Raw genomic sequence first — 23,358 nt, forward strand, 5'->3', positions numbered from 1 at the left:
CAAAGCTTGCAACCAGTAGAATTTATACACTAGACTTTAACCATGAAAATTTAGAGCTTTCATTTTGTCCGAAGAATAGTTAGTATATATTCTGAATTATCTTACCAAAAGAAAACAAAATCTAGACACTGTACTATATTTCTTAAAAGTATGGAAATAATGATAGACAGACAGACAGACAGATAAGAATGTACCATGTCTTTAAGATAGAAATAAAGAATATAAGATAAACTCTGGTTGTTAAAGAGGAATATCCACTCATTGTATGACCTGAGCATGGATGGAGTAGAGCTACAAGACCAGCCTCAACAATTTTGTAAGTGCTAAAGCATCCTTAAACTCCTTCTTTATGATAAAGCTTAATTGTGATTCTGAATGCACAAATCTAACAATAGAGTGTACATTTTATTAATAAGAGAATATTAATAGAGTTAAAATATTAATATTGTTAGAATCTAACAATAGAGTGTACAATTTATTAATAAGAGAATATTAACAAGCCTTTTATTATGAATTTGGGTCAAGGGCAACACAGTATTTAATAGATTTGCTCACAAACACCCTGGGGGCAAGCTCCATCATTGATCCTGGTTGTTCTGCAACAGCCAAAGTGGTTCAGGTTCTTTATAACACATGTAGGAATAAAAAGGAACTCCCACTTAAACGCAGAAAAAAAGTAAAATGCTGGACATGTTTTTCAGACTTATTTTCATCACGAAATTTCAAGGTAAATAAGCTTTGATATTCTCCCTAAGATACATTTGCTGGACTTAATAAACCCTGACATTACTACTATTACTCGATGAAATAAATACGTAGTGTTTGGCTTTTCCAGTACCACATATGAAAAACTAAAATTGGTCTGGAAAAACAAACTTTCCATGAATTTTTATACTATAATCCCTCTTTAAAGGGGCCTCTTAATTTTTTTCTGTTTTCTTCTTTTATTGACTTCACTTTTTGTATATATGATAGGTAGAGAAGTCCAGTCAAAAAGTGTTTGTATAAGTAATGAAAATTTCTATAATTTCTTCAATTCAACTTGAACGGTTGTAAGCTCCTATTCTTCTGAGATAGTGGGGCCAATGAAATGTCTCAATCATTTTAAGTATTCCCACTTCTACCAGTCTCTATCATGGCTTTAGAGGACTCCCAATAACCAAGGTATTGGCACAGAAGCAGCAGCCTAGTACTCAGCCCATGGAACACAAAGGTCACCATGGATAGGCTCCATTTGTCTTTAGGGCTCTTTCAGGCACTGCAGCAGCAACATCATAGTTAAAGATTCAACATCTCCCCAGGAGGTCCCATCTATAGAGATACCTCACAGCGGTTGTCTATGTAACATCTTACACATCTCAGAGTGCAGCTTTGGAAGCAGGACCTTCCTCCAGGAACCATCCAAGTCCCTGCTTCATGACTTCCTGAATTCCTCGTTTCTCAACACTAGTTCAAAGGAATCTTTTTCTCATCTACAAAATATAGTGGGCAATTCATCTCCCTTTTCATTTCCTTCTGATATTCTCTCCATACTCCAGCCCTCTCTGTTCTTCTGATCTATGCTAAAGCAGTGGCTCTTGACCTTGACTGGACATTAGAATTACTTTTAAACAAGTCCACCAAAGCTGGGTCCCAACACCAGACCAGCCAAAAATCAAAATCTCTAGGGATAGGTCCCAGATTCCAAGTGATTCTACCCTGAGGTGAGAATTGAGAATCTCTGCCCTAAAGGATTAGGACTTTGGAATCCTGCTTTTGGTAGAGCAGCATTACTCCTCTGAAGGTATAGGGAAGGAGAGTAATGGAGCCAATTATCTATTTAAATGATGGGAAGAAAAAAGAAATTCCAGCCAAACAAATCAAAACAACAGATATATAGTTATCATCAGATGTTCTAGGTTTGTTTTGAAATTTGCAAAAGTAGTAGTACATTCTTTATTTTGACTTTTCTTGTTCAATATATTAATAGTTTCTGATATCTTTAACAAGCAAAAAGTAGCTTTGCATTCTATAAAGCATTTCATATAGCATATTTTTACCACAGTAAAATAGTCTAGAGGCCTGTGGCCTGTTTTGTTCTTCTAAATGTATCACCTCTTCTGAGAGTGAAAGCCAAGCAACTGTCCCATAACTTGTCCCTTAATGCTGCCAGACACCCAACGGTAAACAAGGACAAGCATTCTGACACAAGTATATGGTACGGGCCTGAAAGATAATGATGATCAGTGGAAAATTTACCATCTTGCTCAATCAGGTTGGAGAATGTTCTGTTTTAGCTCCATTTCATATGGTTCCACTCAAGGAGAAAATATCAGATATATCATATTTGAAAATATTCTCTATTTCATCAATATACTTGATTGAAATCATAATCAAAATTTCATCAAAAATATTCACATAGTTCATTATAGGAGTAAAGCATATTCCAGAGACCTAGCCTGACATTTCTAATAACTAACTATTACTTTTAAGGCATTTAAACTGTTGTCTAACCTCTTTTCATTATAGGGTACTTAATTCAAACCATTAAATTAATAGACTATTGTATCTAAGTCTTTAAGTTTGCTCTGACTATTTCAAACATATACTTCCTTTAAGCTTTCTTCCATGCCAATATCAAGAAAATAAAAATCCTTTTAGCAAGGTAATAGAGATCACATGGGATATTTGTTATCTCACTTGTTCCTTTTATTTCTTACCTTCATGGGAAGCTTTTGGCATAAAAATGAATGCTTACCCATTACTGTCAAGGATCTGTTTTATCGCTGCATGCTTTTGTTGTAAATCACAAGTATCCTCCTTTAAAACTGCCTGCGTATCTAATGATAATGTCTTATCAAACAGCAAAAACACAGGGAGTTTAGTTGGGGATAAATGAAAGTCAGAGGCCAATAAATCAAGCGGGTTGACTATTCCAAAAACAAAAGGCATATGGGGGAGAGAAAAACCCCTCCCCTCTGTGACACCTGAATTTCAGAAACCTCCTCAAGTTTCAAAATTCATAAAAGACCAAGAACAACTCAGGGATCTCTTACAAGAGACAAAACGATTTCAATTTACACACAAATTCCAAGGCCAAAAACTCGCCCAAGTGTCATAGGCCAAATGTTTTGGATTTCACCCTTTCAAAGGCCAAGGAAGACTTTTCTACAGAAAAGTACAGAGCTCCATATATAACAAGTAGTCATGTCAGGGAAACCTCAGCCCCCAGCGGGTAATGATTAAGTTACAGCACATTTTTAAGTTCTAGATAATTATTCTCCATGTCAAACTCTTGGAGCTTTATTATCCCACAAGATACAACCTTTTTCTTTTCGTTTTTTAATTTTTAGCAAGCAAAACGTTGGGTAAGAGCTAAAGTTTCCTGTTCTGTTTAATGCATTGCCTTTCTCCTCCATCATGCTTAGCATCCACTGTCTCAAGTATAGTCTTCTGTAAGGACCCCGGCTGTCAGCATAGAATTGGGAAAGACTATTTTGGTTTTCCTTCTTTGAAACTTGTCAAGTAGTAATAATTGCCACAGGACTGAACATCCAATACTAATCTAAACTCTACTAAGATTTTGAAGCAGGGTTGATTTGGCAAACAATATTTTTGATGGCGAATGAACATTTGAGTTTTCTCATTTGAAGATACTGCCTAATTAACTAACCATGAACTCCCTTGGCACAGACATTATTTTTTAAGAATCTTGGTGGCTATCTTTCCTAACACTTGTGACAGACAAGTGTTATTTCATACATATGTTATACATAAGTGAATATTTCATACATAAGTGAAATATTCCATACATAAATGAAATAATTAATTTCATACCTAAGTGAAATAATAATTAATCATCCAATAAATCAATGAATCACCAAAGCTGATATATCTTTTTAACTTTAGGATCCCTATTTTTGGTTGAATAGAATTTTTCAGTATGGCTACTGACTTCTAAAAAGTGAGTAGCAAAGCTAAATGACATAAAAAGAAAGAAAAAAAATATGACCTTGACCTGGTTATAAAGCCAACTGAACAGTGTTGGAAGGCACTGATTGATTTGAGACTAGAATGGTCTTTGGAAATATGGAATGTCAATAATGAAAATGCTATATCAGGATCCCAGGTCAAATAAAGCATGCCTTTAGGTCTGTCAGTTTCTCCCAGCAAATTGTCATCTGGCGACGAAACATCTGAAAAGACATTTTACAGTGGCAGATATCTATCACATACCTCATCTATTACATAGACAAATGACCACTTAGGGAAAGAAGTATTCTTTGCCAATAAAAACTGTCAGAGATTATGGGTGGGGACATAATCTATCTTGGAGAATACAGAGCACATTTGGTCTAATAGGCTTATTTTCAGGACACAAAATAAATGTCAGCATTCCAAAGACTCAAGCTTACTATGAAAGTGTCTAATGTAGGTCCCTGAACCTGGCCTAGAGTCTCTCCTTTCTCCGCTCTCCCATCCATATTCCCCATTGTAAATCCCTAACATAGTATAGTCATTGCATGCTAGCATGCCTCTGTCGATTCCAGTAGCCCCCATGGCTTTCAGAAAATATTTTAACACTCCATCTTGGCAATCAAGGGCCATTTTTCATGTATTTTGCTTGCATTTCTATCATAGCACTTAATATAATGTGCCTAATATTGTAATTAATTTTTGAGACTACCTACCTTATGAACTGCTGTTGAAAAAAGGTTATCTAAATCAACAATTACTCATGTCAAAAGAAATTATATTTGCTGGCAATCTGTTAGTATCACTCACTACAGTAGGCATGGGTACCATATGCCAAATATTTCTGGTTCTCTACCATTCCAGGCATGAGGTAGGACAGTATTTTCTCATCCCTTTGTGGTTGGAGGGAACTAGTGACTAGTTCTAATCAATGAGTTGTAAGTAGACACGATTTGTGTAATTTCCTAGTCTGAACATTTAATGGCTGATGGAGAGCCTCCAAGATCTCTTTCCCCTGTCTTGGTGGCTGGCAATGTTCACCTTAGTGACTATTTCAACAGCTTGCATACCAAAGTGATTATGATATGCAGAACACCCCTGTTGATCAGGGATAGACAAATAGCATAAGCAAAATAAAACTTATCTTAAGTCACTTAAATTTAGGGTTGTTTGTTACTATAGAACACTCTATCCTTACTGATAAAAGTGCTATAATAAATACTTTCACATATATTAGCTGGTATTCACTATAACCTGTGGGTATGACAGATGTGAGCAATATTTTATAAATGAGGTTTTCAAAAGTGAAGAATTTTCCCAAAGTCGAGTAGCTTTATGCATTCTTTCATACAACAAATATTTATTGAGCATGGCTTTGTGCTAGTTAATATTCTAAGTAGTCAAGGTATAGTAGAGAACAAAAGGAAAAAGGCTCCTGCTCTCAGAGTTCACATTCTAGTGGAAAGAGACAGATAAAAGAATCATTTATAAATAAGAGAATTCCAGATAATAATATGTATTACTCAAAAAATTAAAATCAGGTGGCATGATAGAAAAAAATAGGGTGGCTATTTGTACTGATCACAGAAAGCCTCTCTGAGGCTTAGGCTAAGAGGTAAATGACGAGAGAGCTCAATACACAAATATCAAGGGAAAAAGACTTCCAAAAAAAACAACAATAGTTCATGCAAAGGTCTTAACAAACAAAAACAAGCTTGTTACACAGAGAAAAATACAAAGGTCAGTGAGGCCATGTCATAATGGACAAGGAAGGAAATGTTCAAGATAGAAGGGAAAGAAGGAAAATCACATAGGGTTATATATTGAAATAAGAAATAGGGATTTGATTTTCCATGTAATGAGACACTAGATAAAAGTTTTAAGTAGAGTTGTATGATTTCTCTTTCTTAAAAAAATTGCTCTGTCTGCTACGTGAAGAATGGGTTATGGTGGAACAAGACTGGAGCAGAAAGTCCCATGTGATGGCCATGGCTGAAGTCCACTAAGATGTTAATAGGGATGTAGACAGAAGTAGACAGACTTAGGACAAGATCAACAAGACAGATGCATGGATTGAAAGTAGGGGGTGATCAAGTATAACCCCTGGGGTGAGAAAGGAGTTCCCTCTAAATTTTTAGCTAGAAAAACTTGGTAGATGGTGCTTTTGCTGGAATGGGAGAAATTGGGTGAGAAAGAGGTTTGCAGAAGTGGAAGGAAATCAAGTTCTGTCCTACACATATTAAGTATGAAATTCCTACCAAGCATCTATGTGTACATGTTAAGCTGAATATATAATTCAGAAATTCAGAAAAAAGATCGTAACTGGTGCAATAAATTTACGAGTTGTTGACATAAAGATACTATTAAAGTTCTAAGATTGATGGAGGCAACTAAAAAGAACCTATAGGTAAACAGGGAAAGGGGACCAGGCAGAAACCGAGGGTACTCTAACCTTTCAGATGTCAGCAGCAGCAGAACTGCTGGGACATTAGGCAGAAGTGACCAGTGACAAAAAGGAAAAACCAGGAAATAGGATGGCACAAAAGCCAAGAAAAAAATGTGCTCCAAAGAGCAAGATGTGGTCAGCCCTGCTAAATGCTGCTGAGACAAGAAGATTGGATTTAGCAAAACACAGTTCATGGAAGACCTTGATAAATGTAACCTCTGCAGAATGGTGAGTATGGAAGTCTGCCTGGAGAGAGGTGAAGATGTGTGAACTGAGTAAAAGTAAGGTGAGGACAATAACCACAGACAGTTTTGTTGTGAGGAAAAGCAGAAAAATAGGGCAGCAGGTTGAAAGAAATCTGGGATCAAAGGAAGGCTTTTTAAAGAAAAAAAAATCTTACCTATTTTATGACCTATAAAAGTCCACAGTCCTAACCAAGATTTCTGAAATATCTGAGAGGAGGCAGAGATGATAGAGATGTGTGTGTGTGTATTAGTAAGTGTATGTTGGTGAGGGCAGCAGAAAGAACTGTAACAATGGTCACTCGGTAACGGTTACCTCTGTGGTCCCCACACCTTCTATGTACTTGGATCCTTTCTGTTGTCCACTATATTAGCTTACATTCTAACGGTGGAGAGAGGACGGTTCTTATGAGGTATTCAGGGTAGAAAGACTTTATTGAAGATTTGAGGGTAATGAGGAAAATTCACATAGCATACTGTACACCACAACAACTTAAAAAAAAAACTCACATAAAATATTCCTTCTCTTAAAAATCAGCTATACTATCACATGGTTTTCACCAGCCCATTGTCTTCCATAGCACCCAGACTTCTGCTATCTGACTGGTTCCTCTCCCCTCCTTTCTTCCTCTCTTTTGTTCTATCTTCTGTGTTTCCTCTTAGCCACATACACAAATAAAAACTCTCTCTCTCTCTCTCTCTCTCTGTGTGTGTGTGTGTGTGTGTGTGTGTGTGTGATATGTAGATTTTTATTGAATATCTATTTACTCTTTTCTGTGTAGTGGAAATAAGGGCACTTGGGTGCCCACTGATACCTACACCCTTAACTTTTATTCCAAATAACACAGTTCCCTTTCTAAAAGTAATTCTGGAGCCAGTTCTTAAGATAATACATTTTCCATCTTGTTCCATATATAAACCACCAGACAGAGCACCCATCCTATTAAGGCATTCAACAAGTGCCAGCTCTTGACTTTTTTCCTTGGTGAGGAAACCTGAGCAGAGGCAAGTGTTCTGACAGAATTTCAAACAAGATCTTCCACACAGCAGGGCCTTAATGAATGTTTATTGAGTTGCATAGTTGGTGCTCTTGGGCTAGAAGAATATTCACCGGCTTCTTCTAAGGGTTAAAAGAAGTTAAGAGCTGCATTTACTATTAAGAATTAAAGATCTAAACATAACTCCTAACACCATAAAAATCCTAGAAGAAAACCTAAGCAAAACCATTCAGGACATAGGCATAGGAAAGGACTTCATGGCTAAAACACCAAAAGCATTGGCAACAAAAGCCAAAATAGACAAATGGGATCTAATTAAACTCCAGAGCTTCTGTACAACAAAGGAAACAATCATTAGGGTGAACCGGCAACCAACAGAATGGGAAAAAAGTTTTGCAATCTACCCATCTGACAAAGGGCTAATATCCAGAACCTACAAAGAACTAAAACAGATTTACAAGAAAAAAACAAACAAACCCATTCAAAAGTGGGCTAAGGATATGAACAGACACTTTACAAAAGAAGTCATCTATGAGGCCAACAAACATATGAAAAAATGCTCATCATCACTGGTCATTAGAGAAATGCAAATCAAAACCACATTGAGATATCATCTCACACCAGTTAGAATGGTGATCATTAAAAAATTGGAAGACAGCAGATGCTGGAGAGGATGTGGAGAAATAGGAACACTTTTACACTGTTGGTGGGAGTGTAAATTAGTTCAACCATTGTGGAAGACAGTGTGGTGATTCCTCAAGGACCTAGAAATAGAAATACCATTTGACCCAGCAATTCCATTACTGGGTATATACCCAGAGAATTATAAATTGTTCGGTTATAAAGACACATGCACACTTATGTTCACTGAGGCACTGTTTACAATAGCAAAGACCTGGAACCAACCCAAATGTCCATCATCGATAGACTGGATAAAGAAAATGTGGTACTTATACACCATGGAATACTATGCAGCCATAAAAAACGATTAGTTCATGTCCTTCATAGGGACATGGATGAATCTGGAAACCATCAGTCTCAGCAAACTGACACAACAACAGAAAACCAAACACCATATATTATCACTCATAAGGTGAGTGTTGAACAATTAGAACACATGGACACAGGGAGGTGAGCATCACACACTGCGGTCAGTAGGGGGATAGGGGAGGGACAGAGGGGGTGGCAAGGGTGGGGAGGGATAATGAGGGGAGAAAAACCAGATATAGGTGATGGGGGTGATGAAGGCAGCAAACCACCTTGCCATTTATGTACCTATGCAACAATCCTGCATGATCTGCACATGTACCCCAGAACCTAAATTACAATTAAAAAGAAAAAAGAACAGAGTGATAGGCTCTGTAACTTCACAGCTTTTTAGAAAGTGTTTACTGGTCCAAAAGTTTTGATCCTTTAAAACATTAAAATACTAGCACACTATATTTAGGGAGTCTCTTCTTTTTCTAGAAATATTCATTTTAATATATAAAAGATAGATAAATGAGATTTGACCTATGTGGTCTTCAGAAACCTGCATCAATCTGAACTCTCCAGCCCTTCACCCAAAGAATGGTAACTTATAAATATACATCATTTGCAAAGAAATTTGGACATATAAACATGTCCCCTTAACTTTTGCAACTTTTTGCACATCTGAAAAGGTCATTCAGAAAAAAAAACAGCACATTAAAAAATAGCACTATTATATTCTGAGTAAAAAAATCCAGTTTTTATATGCCAGTGTGACTGGAACAAAGAGAAAGATGCAGGCATCAGGAAGATTTACAACATGATTGAAATCTTAGTTTAAGGGACCCTTCTATTATAATTTGCAGATTTGGTTTTTAAACACATTTCATCTAAGAGAAAGAAGACCTGGAATCTTCTACCATCCTTATCCAATTTACTGTTCATATCTGTATGCACATGATTGAAAATATATTGGAAAGCCAAATCAAATGCCCCATAAAACTAGCACTACTCTGAGACAGTCAGTGACCACTTTAGTGCAAAGGGTTATAGGAAGAAGAGATTGGACACAGACAATAAGCATATATTCATTAAATATAGTTTTGACTGGCTCCCATATACCTCATCTTTGACCACCAAGTACTCCCTGTCACCTCTTTAAATGTAATCCTTGTCTTTCCCAATGGGAACAAAGTACATTTTCTTATCTACAAAAACATCTCATCACGATGAAATGAAAATAACTGACACTTTCTATTTTTAGAACTAGTATCTCTAATTCCCTCTGTGTTACTATAGACAACTGGGACTTCAGTTTCAAATCACACACACTTGTACACAAGTACACACACACAGGCAGAAATATTGGGAGTGGAAATCAATTATGCAGATAATTTTTTTATTATTGCTTTTTTCTCAAAAGGTGAGGCCAAAAGAATAAAGAGAGAACTATTTAGGTAAAAATAGTACTTTGTGCACTAGAAATTAAATGTAACAACACAGATATAATGCAGAGAATGGATGAATTAGAAAAGAAATACTGCTTCTTAAGGCTCACCTGTACAAGAGAAGTCATCCACACGAATGTATCCTGGGATACAGTCACAGCGATATAACCCAGGAAGGTTGACACACACAGTATTGGCATGACAGTAATGCATCTTAGCTGCACACTCATCAATATCTGAAGGAACAAAAAAGACACAAGATCATGATTAGTAAGATAATGGAACAAGAGTGTAATCATATTGCAGATAAATTACAAAAGGTTAATGTCCATTGAAGCCAAGAGGAAAAGGAACATGCATTAAACACAAAAGCTTAAGTGAAAATTCATCTGGGTGCATTAGATCCTATCCTGACCTGAAAGTGTTTTTAGAATGATGCATGGTGAGACACAACAGGTAAGAACCTAAGAAGTATGAAGACTGAATTTACAACTGTTAGTTTCTTCCCAAGGAGAATACTCTTTTTAAATGCACAAATTCAAGGAGTTCTGTGTCCACTAAGTTGATACTAATGAATATTTAGTAGGTGTCCACAGTACATGGTGTAGCTTTTATCAGAGGAATCAAGGGAATCTAATCCCTCTGCTTGTATGTCTTACTAAGACATGCTTCAACCCATCTGCTAAAAAATGATGGTGCAGCCAGTTTCTCCCATGTTGTACTATGAATATAGACAGCCACTGTGGCCTGATACAAATTAATGTCTCTCATCTTTTGACCTGGGGCTCTTCTCCATGTGATAGAATAATGGACTAATTCAACAAAAGATCTTGTTCTCTTTCGGATGGAGTTCAGAGCATCACCTGCTTTCTCATAAAAGTTCATGATGGGGATTAAAATAACCTACAACCTTAAGCACAGAGTTTAGCCTTTTCTGGAGATTGTTTTCAAAAATAGATTTATGTTCCTTTTACTCAGACTGCTTGTGTGTGATAGTTAGAGAGAGAACATGAGTACATCATGGGAATCCAAGATAGAAAATATGAGCTCTAGTTCTGGTTCTGATAGTTAATAGCCTATGACTTGCATTCAACTACTCTGGGTCCCAGTATCGTCATCATTTTGTCCCAAGAGTCAATTCTGAACCCAGTGTTATGTATCTGTAAAGACATTATCTAATTTAATCCATATGCAATCCCATGACCAAAATACAAACACTACTCCCATTTTACAGTCTAGAAAACGGAGGTTTAGAGAATTTAAATATCTGGCACAAGTCATCCTGTTAGAACATGCTAGACCTGGGATTTGAACTCAGAAGTTATTTACTATGATTTACTTCATGAAAGCACCTTGAAAACAGTGATTGGTCAAGTACAGGATTTCTATTACAATAATCATTGAAGCTTTAAATATTATTACTGTACAGAAACTGAGGTTAAAAATGGCTACATTGAGTCACTAGGAAACTCATTAATCTATTTATTTTCAAAGAAAAGTAAGTTGATATATTTCCTAATAAAATGCATTGAAATAACATCAGATTCTTTTCAGGGTTAAAGATCTGACAGTCTATAAATAAAAGTTATTGTGAGGTCATTGAGGTCTGAGAAGGAGACCCACAGTTAGCAAGACTTTCATAACTATGAAATGAGAACAGAACACCAGAAATTAGTGAAATAACTCAGGCAATCAACTCCCTGCAGGCCAATCACCATCTCAGAGGTTGCTTCCTGGGGAACTCAACTTGCACCAAGAATCCTGATGAAGGCAAGGAATTATTACAGTCAGACCACTGGAATGCAAGAGATGGAAAACTAAAAGAAGGAGTCATAGAGTAGTGTGGTGACATTAAGATTTTGGAAGTGATTTAGTTATTGTTGCTTATAAGGTCTTTGGCAGAACTATGAAAGGCCGATGTAGGGGGATAGATATAGCAAGTGAGAGGTTGGCAACAAGAAGAGAAGCCAGGTATTAGAGAGGGCTGCTTGACATTAGTGTGTTGTTCATAAAATATTACCAGTTTTCCTCTCTCTGGGCACACTGCACAATTACATTTCCCCATTCTTTTCAAATTTATGCATGGTTTAAATTAATCTCATGACTGAGCATGAAATCTGAGTGGAAGCATACCACTTCTAAGTGGAAAGATTAAGAGCCATCATTCAGCTTACCACTTTTTCTTGTTTCTGCCTTGTAACTCACGGAAGCAAAGACATGGAGACTCTTTCAGCCTGGGCCCCCAAGTGAGGAGCAAGCCATGAGGGAAGCACCACGTACATGTTGCATGAGCTAGAAATATGCCTTTTTTGACTTTAGCCACCGTGCCTTCTCTGACTGGTGCAGAGAATGACTATAAAAGTTATCTCAAAAAAGGGTATCATTAAGCTTCATCTTGAAAGATGAATAAGAATTCATCAGGTAGGGAACGAATGTGGGGAAACTATAGAGGCTAAAGTCTTTGTCGAGTTAGAAAGGGAAAGAATTATTTAGTTGTGTACACTCAAAGAACATTCGTTAGTCTTCTACTAAGCCCAGAGGCGGAATGATGAACAAAACGCCACATAGACCTCACAGACTGGCAAGACATTGAGGGAAATGTGTAATAAATTCTACCAAGGATGTGAGACCTTTCAACAAGGGGAATTTGACCTACTCTGAGAGAGTCAGAGAAGGATTTTCTATGGTAGTGATGCTTCCTCTGAGACATGAAACAAGTGAAACAGGCCAAGGGAAGAGGAATAACCTACCAGACAGATAAGAACGTTTGAGAAGACTTAGTTACAAAAAGGAGCTTTGTCTATTTGAAATGAAACTGAAAAAATAAGCTTGGGCCAGATCCTGTGTGGACATTAGTGTGTTGCTCATAAAATATTACCAGTTTTAGATCCTGCCAGGCCTTGTTGGCCATGTGAAGGAGCTCAGACTTTCATCAGGGTAGTAACACAATTCAATTTCTCTGTTTTTAAAATATCACTCTGGCTGTAGTGAAGAGAATTGATTAGAGCAGGGCACGCTGAAGGCTAAATCATGCTGGTATTTTACTTACAGAGATACAGCCACACTGAACTCCATCTCACTCTGCTGGGATGCCCAGCCATCCTTTAAGATGAGAAACTAGTCAGGACTTGCCTTAGAGGCAATTCAATCTTTGGCCCATGGGCCACAGCTGCCAACCAGCCTGCTGACTGCAATGAATGTTTCCCTGTCAGGGACCCTTGTCAATACCTCCCAGAGAAACCTCCTAGCTCATTTCCCTTAGGCCATGACCAAGCTGCTGAGAGGCCTCCACCTCATCTAGATTTGAGGGAGTTACTTGGCTATAACAAGCTTATTTTGAATCAAACCAGCCAAGTTATTTCCTTGTTTCACAAGATTCCAAGGCCCTGAATAAAAATATTTTCAAAAACCAGACAAGGGATGGTTAGAAAACCCCAATGAGAAATATTCACGTGGATTCAATCCAATCCTTACTCTCTATATGTTATCAAGACCCCATGCCCACACATCCCTGCTGCTCTGCTGATGTGTTTGTGAGTAGGTTGTTTTCACTTTATACCATTATTAATTTCAGCTCTTGCATATCTAATAATTTCCTGGTACTAGTCCAGAAAAAGCACTGAAATAAAGATGAAAAGTTGACAAATGTACCAGAAAATTAAACTGTCAAAATCTTGCCTTTGTTGCTTATTCTTCGTCATGTAACCACCAGATATAAAAGCTACCTTGTGGTAAAAATGGTGGGGACAGGAGAGGGAAAGTGAAGTGGAGTAATCCAGCTGAGCCTCTTGAGACAAGAAGATAAAAGAAAGGAAGGAACTGGCAACTCCTATGGTTTTGGGATGGGGACAGGGGATGGAACACGTTTGCCAAAAGATTGCCTCTCCATCCTCAGGGAAACACATAACCCAGAAGACAGTTTCAATAGGATTTCAGGGTGTTACAAAAGCAAATCTGATTATATGATTATAAATGGAGTCAAAAAACAATGAACATCTATACAGTGCTGGGTTATCCTGAGAAAACAATCTTCAGAAATAGCAAACAATTGAGATTTTATAAATGAGTCTAGGACAAATGCTGCTTTTTGTTCACAGAAAAAAGGCTCTGAAAGGTATTGAATAATTACAAAACAGAAATCATAACTACCTAATGAAAGAAGGAACTGACATTTAAAGAGAGAAATTGAGTTGGGCCAAAGCAATGAGTATGCTAACCACAGGCTTGAAATGCAGTCTGACCTTTGCCCAGGTGGCGAAAGTGCTCTGCCTGAAGCAGATAATCTTGAGCAATGGCCATATTCATCCAAAAGCCAGGAGACAAGAAGAGGCTAAGCCTGAGGCTAAATCTCAGAGTGGAGGTTGAACACACACAAATCCAGGCTCATGCTAAAAATCTGAATCAGTCCAGAAAGCTTTGCTAGGAAGAACCACAGTTAACCCAACATTTACTGGAAGGATGAATTATTTTAAAAGCACATTGTTAGGCACAGGCTGATACAAATATTCTGAGAGTCTAACAGTACATACCTTATAAAAGAAAACTAGGAACAGCCCCTGGCAATTGGTAAATACCCAATAAATATCTGCTGTTGTTTTAAGTATCAGACACTATGCTAGGTACTTTATATGGGGCATCTCATCATTCCATTTATCTTGACTACTCATAGGTAGGTATCTCCATGCCATGAAACTGAGGCTCAGAGATATCAGGCCACTTCACTTGCCAAAGTACAAAATCAGTAAGCACAGAAACCTGGGTCTGAATCCAAACAATATGACCACAAAGTTGTCATTGTTCTCACCGTGCCAGTTTTAGTGCTGAATAACATTTTGATGCTATGATTATGTTAGCTGTATCTGATGTTTATGACCATGATTATGTCAGATACATCATGATGTGTTTGGAAACCAATGGATCTCTAAGTTCTATATCCGTGTGCAAGGCCTTTCATGACATTTGTTCTGGCATTACGTTCTCTGTTAAAATGGCACTTCTGCCCCTTGCATCACTGCTTCCTTGGTTCTTTTAAATCAAATCCTTATACTTTCACACTTTAGACTCCAGTGACCCAAGGCCCCAAAACAGGCAGAAGGATTTTGCTCCCAGCTGGAACTCACAGATTGACACAGCCTCTACTTATATAGCTTGAGACTATGGAATTAGGAGTAAAAAAGAGTTTTAAGTTTTTTATTATTAAGTATTGTTAGAGAAACATCTATAAACCCCAGTACAGCATATATCTTGAGTATAATGGGGCTTAAATTGCAATTCATTCATATAAATTGCTTGTCGCTTTTGAAATATTAGAGTTCATTTTCTGGTGGTCTTTTGAGGTAATAAAAATACATGATTTATATCCCTCCCCAGGATGGTGAAATAGTTCGTTTTTGTTTTAAAAGGTATACTTATGGACTTTAAAATGAAACTTGATGTGGCATAATAATTCCTCACATATCACCAGGCTCCATCTGCATAAGAGTTCAGAACAAACACAGACTGAAATCTGGCATCATCATCATTAAATTAAGAGTGCAGGGCCTAGGTAGTTAATAGAAGCAGATGCAAAGAATTCTCTTAATAAAATGATATGATCTATTCAGACTTTTTCCATAAAGATTTCCTAGAAAAAGAACCCAGGGAGAGATATACCCAGGAGGGGAAAAGGCATGCCCCACTCTCTGTGTACATTTAAAACGGAAAGAAAATTAATACCTCTTGAGAATACGTTTTTGGCTAAACACTGTGTGGCTCTCATCTCATTATTCCTAACCATCTCATGGACTGACATCAGATACTACATGTAGAGTACCTAAAATTTAACCAAGGTTCTTATGACTCCAAAGAGGATACTTGTTCCATGCTAACTATTGAATCAAGAACACTGGATCCACAGTCAAAAGTCAAATTCTATTCTTGCTTTTTCATCTAGCTAACTGGGGTGTCAGGCAAGTAACACTTTTCTTCTCAAGACCTAGGTTTTTCCTATCTATAAATTCAGGAAATTGGACAAGAAATAATTTAGCCACCCATTGGTTCTAAAGTTCTTGGTACATTCAGGTATTTTGTCCACATCATAAAAGCCTACTTCTGGAGCAGCTTCTCTTGGGCCACTCCCTCTCTTTGCAAGAGGAGCTTGCAGATGTTCCAGATGCCTTTCCCAAGATACAGGTCTTGGAAAATACTATCTAGATGACCTGAGCCCCCACACTGTTTCTTGATAGCTGTGTCAACTGTGTTGACATCTCCCCTGAAAACTAAGAGCAACTAGGATGAGCAAGCAGATACCCACACAAAAGTACAGCTCTTGGCAAGTTCTTCATGGACTGGTAAGATAACTTGCAGAGCAATTTTATCAGACTTGAACCTTCTGACTTTGCAGAGATCCATGAGCTATAAAAACACAGTGGCATTGGCCAATTGGTTGGTATATTAGAACTATCATTACTTTCTCTTTGTGTCATAATGAATATTTTTTTTAAAACTTGGCCTATGTATCTCTGATTTGAACTTATAAAACTCCAGTGAGGTTTTAGGGCAGTGAAAATACTCCATATGATATTATAATGGTGGATTCAGGTTATTATATATTTGTCCAAACCCATAAAACATACAACACCAAGAGTGAACCCTAAATATATATTATGGACTTTGTGTAATTATAATATGTCAGTGTAGGTTCACCAATTGTAACAAATGTTCCACTCAGGTGAGATATACTGATAATGGATAACAGCAGGTAGTAAATGGGCAATCTCTGTGCTTTCCGTTTTGCTATGAGCCTAGAACTGCCTTTAAAAATCCTTTTAAAATTAAAAAAATAATAAAAACATTGAGACAGACAAGATGTAAATTATCTTCCCTTTTGCAGATGATAAAATAAAGACCCAAAGAAAATTTCCAACTTGCCCAAAGGAACACAAATAATCATTGCACTGAAAACAGAATCAAAGTCTTCTAACTCTGAAATTAGTACTTTATCCAATGTTCCACGTTTTTTCTATAATTACAGTGTCCTCTCTAACTCAAGGGAAGAAAATCAAATGCCTATAGAACCTAGGAATATAAAACAAATACCTACAGAAGTCAGATAAAAAATATATATGCAAACCATGTCCCTTCCACAAAGAAATCAAGTCTTTATTTTTCTTAACACATAAAGCCTCCCTCTCCCTCTTTCTCTCTTCTTTCTCATTTTCCTACTCCAAGAACAAAGGAATGGATCTCTCTTATAAGGGAAAAAAACACAGTGCAAGGCCAATGGTAATAAAAAATGACACTTAACCCCAGTGGTAGAAAAACAATAGGAAAAGTGTAGACTGTAGAAAACTGGAGCTCTAGTCAAACATTGCCAGGAAGGTATGATAAGAAACAATAAGAGCAGCCTGTAAAATTTAGCTGCAGACATAGATAAGCAAGCTGGAGGCTTGCACTGGTACCAGCTTGCACCTGGTACATAGTACTTTCTATGTACTAGGCAGTTTTAAGTGCTTTACATGAATTAACTCATTTAATATTCAAACTCCATGAGGTGCATATTAGAACCATCCTCATGTTACAGATGAGGAATTAGAGAACAGAAACATGCAGTAAACTGTCTAAGGTAACATAGCTAGGACTGGAATGCCAGGATAGGAGTTCAGGCAGCACAACTCCACAGTCTGTATTGCCTCTCAGGAATTGTGGGCTAGGTCTCTGATCTTTTTAGAGAGGTGAAAATCTTAGTATTATTTTTTAAATATTGGCTTCATCTTTTTCTCCAAACATTTTGAACCAAGCAAAACATAGCTATCAAATTTAACTCATGGAGGTCTGTGCCTTAAAGTATGTTATCACAAGGAGCATTAGTGGGCCAAGAGGGGAGAGAAAGAGAGAGACAGAAAAAAGAAAGATGAAAGGAAGAAAGAGAGGGAGGAAGCGAAGGAGAGAGGAAGACAGGGAGGAAAAAGGGAGGGAGGGAGGAAAGAAGGGAGGGAGGGAGGGAAGAAAGAACCAAGCAAAACATAGCTATCTATCAAATTTAACTCATGGAGGTCTGTGCCCTAAAGTATGTTATCACAAGGAGCACTAGTGGGCCAAGAGGTGGTGGGGAGAGAGGGACAGAGAGACAGGAGAAAGATGAAAGGAATAGAGAGAGGGAGGAAGGAAAAAAGGAAGGGAAGAAGGAAGGAACGGAGGGAGGGAGGGAAGAAAAATGGGAGGAAGCAAGAGAGGGAAAAATGGGAGGAAGCGAGAGAGGGAGGAGAGGAGTGGAGAGGGGAGGGGAGGGGAGGGGGTAATGATATAGGAGTTAAAAAGAAATTATTTAGGCAGATAGTGGGGGTAAGAAAGTCCTTGGTAAGATTTTCCTTTTAATGAAAAGCAACCCCAAAATTGATTTCTTTTTTAACAAAGAGCAGCCCATAAAACTGAGCTGCAGACATAGATAAGCAAGCTGGAAGCTTGCACCCGTGAATGCAGGCAGGCAGCTGTGCCAATAGGAAAAGGCTACCTGGGACCTAGGCAAGTCCAACACAGCAGGCTCCACCTTCCCCTTTCCTTGTCAACTACCAGCACAGTAGGGAGAAGGCAACAGGCCCCGGCCAAGTAGAGACCCCATTTGCATAATAAAAGATTAGGGTGGGGTGGTCAGTTTCCTTCAGTGCTATGTAAACTTCACACCTGGTCCAACCAATCTTTGGCCCTATGTAAATCAGACACCATCTTCTCAAGCCTGTCTATAAAACCCTGTGCACTTGGCTGTGGACAGAAAGTCCCACTCCGGTGCCCCTCTCTCTCTCCCTGCAGGTGAGAGGGCTATTTCTCTTTTCTCTTTCTTTTGTCTATTAAACCACTACTCTTACCCTCACTCCACATGTGTCTGTATCCTTGATTTCTTTGGCATGAGGCAACAAACCTCTGGTATTTACCCCAGACAATGATGTCGCTTCAGTAAGACAATCTAGGGAGATGTCTAGATAACTGCTATGAACTGAATTGTGTCCCCCCAAAAAATTCATATGTTGAAGCCCTACCCCACAACATGTTGGTATTTAAAGATGGTGCCCTTAGGAGATAATTAGGGTTAGATGAGGTATGAGGGTGGGGCCTTCATGATGAGATTAATGCCCTTATAAGAACAGACATATATGCACTCTTTCTGAAGACACAAGGAAAAGGCAAGTCAGAAAGAGAGCATTCACTAGACCCTGACCATGCTGGCGCCCAGACTATCAGCCTCCAGAGCCATGAGAAAGTATTATTTGTTGTGCAAGCCATCTGGTCTATGGTATTTTATTATGGCAGCCTAAGCTGACTAATAATGATAACATAACTCTTTATGTTTCTCAGGTGCCTGGTGAAATGAATTTTAACATTATCTTCTAACATATGTGTCAAACAGACATGTTGATCACCAGATCAAATATTTTCAGATTAAGAATTCAAATGACCTTTTGGTCATTCCATGTTTGGTAAAGAATTCTTCTTCAACAAGTTTATATACACCACGAAATACAAATTGGATTGTTGGATTTCTGACATTTTTCAAGTATTTTCCACATGTAGCTATGTTAAATACTTGGGAATTTATGCTAAGTAATTTTTATTTCCCTTTGCTGGACTCAATTTTGGAATCAAACACTGTCATAAAGTAACACATCTTTTTGTGCCCCTGAGAATCACGGCATACCAATTTCTAGCTGGTACTGGAAAGGCATCATAAGACAACACACCATGACTTTCTTCCCAGCCTGGTATTTCTGACTTTTGAGAATGTCCACAAAACTGATGTTAAATGTCTGCAAGGAAAGAGACACACTGAGTGAAGGGTGATTAATTCAGTCTTGGCCTCAGGCTGTGCCTCAGCCTACCTGAATCTGTCAGGGCCTAAACTGCTTCAGCTGATAATATCAACAAACCCAGTGAGTGCTTCCAAAAAGGTCCAAAGTTTCCTCATGACTTGTGAGTCCACTGGAGTAATCAAAGAACACCCTAGCGATGTAAAAGCTACAATGGTCTTTTGGCTTCCCTGAAACTGGAAAAGGAAATTCAAAAAATAGTGAACAACTATTGAATGCTATAGGTAGGAAAGCTTCCAAATGTCAGCGGGATATGGTATCTGCCTTCACAGAACCTGTGCCAATCCAGCAGAGAGGCAGTCACAAGAACATGAACTTTATACAAACAACGACATTTCTACAAGAGAAGGAAGAAGCTAATTCCATTGAAACAGACAGGGGAAGGAATCACCCAGAAAATAATATTTGTTTTGAATCCTGAAAATGCAAGAAAGAAGCCTTCGTAAAATATTGATGGTCTTTCCTTATCTCTTTGATTCCATTAGCTAGTTACTCTTTTGTTTTGCAAAGATAAATTCAGTCAAGAGTAAACAGGATATATAAGAGTGCAATACCACTAGCAAAGCTGTCTATGTCCTCTTTATCTCTGGTTATACCTTTTTATACAATAATAGGTACCATTTATTAATCACTACTTTATGCCAAGCATAGTTTTAAGCATTTTGCATGTATCAATTCACTTCATCTTTACAAGTACCACAGAGGTAGATGTTATTAACATTTTTATCTTATGGAGGTACAAGAGGTTAACCAGCAGGAAGGGAATTTCAGCCCCTGGCATCTACTCTATGGTTCCTCTCTACAAGGCAAACTTGGCTTTCCCTTTAAATGTATTCACATTTCTTGATTAGATAGCAATTTCCTATAGTTACTTGGTCAAATTATTCATTCACCTCTCTCCTCAAGCAGTCAAAATAAAGTGAACAGGATTTAGGCCTTTAAAAATAAATGATTTGGTGCCAGCGGTTTAGATCTGATTCACTACTGCATCAAATTAACCAGTGATTAAACACCAGACTGAATTACACAAACAAACAGGGGCCTGTGGACCTATGAGCAGGTAGTTAATGAACACAATCCGGATTCAATAAAACCATTTTGTCTTCCACCACCTGTATGATGAATGATGATCAGCTGAATGTACTCAGGAAGACAAGTTACTTCTTCATGTATTTCCCATGTAGAAAGAGTCCTTAGATGAAATACACTTCTTGAACTGAATTCAACCTTATTCCCAATTCCAAATTCTTATATATCTGACTAAATCTATGACCTTATTATGAAAACCATAAAGTACTCAAGCTGGTTCTTAAAAATTACTAAGTCCAGACTTCTATGCAATGTGATTGTTGAGACAACACAAAAATAGATGGGGAGAGAAGAGAAAACAATTTTAAATGCTTAATAATGATTCATACTATCACTGAAAACACAATCCAAAGGTGGAATGAAAAACACCAGCCAAAAAGTGGGAAGTAGGAGAGAATCTGGTGCCCATAGTGTCCAATGGATTTTAAGTTATTTTTTAAATAAAAGAACTCTGTTAAAAATAATAACAGGTAGCATTTGAGTAACATTTTGCAAGTGCCAGGTGCTGTCCTACATTATTAACTCATCTAATTCTCACAATAACCCTTTGAAGTAGGTATTGTTTTTTAGCATCCCAAGTCTACATATAAGAAAACTGAGACATGGAGAGACTAAGCAACTAAAGTCACACAGCACGTAAGGGGCAGAGCCAGACAAAAATCCAGGCAGACCTGGCTCCTAATGTGGTGCTTTTAACTTCTATACCATGCACTCTCAATTAGAGTGGCACTACCTCTAAGGGGTGAAAAACTGGGTCTAGAGGTGGTGGTAATGGTGGTGATATTAAATATTATAAAGGTCTGTGATTCCCCAAAGGGCCACAGCTCATGGACAGATAGTGTATCTGTGGTAATAAAATTTCATGAGACAGTGATAAAGGAAAAATGTTTAAAAGACTCCTTAGGGAAGCAATAATTTTTTAACAAAAAGGTTAAGAAACATTGTACTTTGGCCAGGTACGGTGGCTCACACCCGTAATCCCAGCACTTTGGGAGGCTGAGGTGGGTGGCTCACCTGAGGTCAAGAGTTCGACACCAGTCTGGACAACATGGTGAAATCCCCTCTCTACTTAAAATATAAAAATTAGCTGGTCGTGGTGGCAGGTACCTGTAATCCCAGCTACTGAGGAGGCTGAGGCAGGAGAATCGCTTGAACCAGGGGAGGCAGAGGTTGTAATGAGTGGAGATCATGCCACTGCACTCCAGCCTGGGTAACAAGAGCAAAACTCCGTCTCAAAAAAAAAAAAAAAAAAAAAAGGAAACATTGTACTTTTCTAAATTGTCTCTATTTGGAATAATACCTAACTTGGAAGAACAATACATCAAATAGAATTAAGCAGAGCTGCTGTAGTACAGCAGAGGCCCAAGCCCTCTGTATGTGGTTGGGATCAGGAAAAGGTAACGCTGCAACATTGGTGTACAAGCATCTGCTCAAGTCCCTACTTTCAATTCCTTGGAGAATATGTCTACAAATAGAATTGTTGGATCACATGGTAATTCGATGTTTAGGCTTTTGAGGAACCACTAAACTATTTTCTATTGTGGCTCCACCATAAAGGTTTCCAGGGGCCAGGAGATTCCAAGAGCTGGAGGGAGAAAAGAATGGACAGTTGATATTCAATGAGCATGGAGTTTCTGTACCTGGTAATGAAAAAGCCTTGAAAACAGCGATGATTGTTGTGCAACATTGTGAATGTAGTTAATACCACTGAATTGTACACTTAAAATGGCTAAAACAGAGGCTGGGCACAGTGGCTCACGCCTGTACTTCTAGCCCTTTGAGAGGCCAAGGCAGGAAGATTGCCTGAGCTCAGGAGTTCGAGACCAGCCTGGGCAACATGGCAAAGCCCTGTCTCTATTAAAAAATACAAAAAATTAGGTGGGTGTGGTGGTGCATGCCTGTAATTTTAGTTATTTAGGAGGCGAGGCACAAGAATTCATTGAACCTGGGAAGTGGAGGTTGCAGTGAGCCAAGATCACGCCATTGCATGCTAACGTGGGCAACAGAGCAAGACTGTCTCAAAAACAAACAAACAAAAAAAAGATTAAAATAGCAAATTTTATGTTTTATATATTATAGCACAATTTGTAAAATATTGTAATATACTGAAACCCACTGATTTGTACCCTTTAAATGGGTAAATTGCCTAGTATGTGAATTACATCACAGTAAAGCTGTTGAAAAATAAAAAGGATACCCATCCTAGGCCTGTAATTCTTTTCACTCAGAGAAGAAAACAGGCATGCCCCTGAGTAGCTGAGTCACATAGCTGGAAAGAAAAAAAGTGACAAATAGTTCAAATGCCAGCTTTTCTACCTATTAGTGTTACTGCGGGAAGGTTTGCTAAAATTTCTAAATTTGGGCTTCCACATC

The 23,358-nt window shown here is 38.0% G+C and overlaps 1 protein-coding gene across 3 annotated transcripts in view; it reads right to left on the minus strand.

Moving 5' to 3' along the window:
• The window catches only part of NELL1 (neural EGFL like 1), a 912,020-nt gene that overhangs the window by 460,888 nt on the left and 427,774 nt on the right, over nt 1-23,358 (minus strand). For all 3 annotated transcript variants that reach the window (XM_012456483.2, XM_012456482.2, XM_012456484.2), the window contains one exon: nt 10,168-10,293. In XM_012456483.2, coding sequence (XP_012311906.1) covers nt 10,168-10,293 — 126 coding nt within the window. The remainder of the gene's footprint in view (nt 1-10,167; nt 10,294-23,358) is intronic.

The sequence above is a fragment of the Aotus nancymaae genome, unplaced genomic scaffold (genome assembly GCF_030222135.1).
Source record: "Aotus nancymaae isolate 86718 unplaced genomic scaffold, 86718_ANA_hifiasm-v0.15.2.pri h1tg000059l, whole genome shotgun sequence".
NCBI classification, from domain to species: Eukaryota; Metazoa; Chordata; class Mammalia; order Primates; family Aotidae; genus Aotus; species Aotus nancymaae.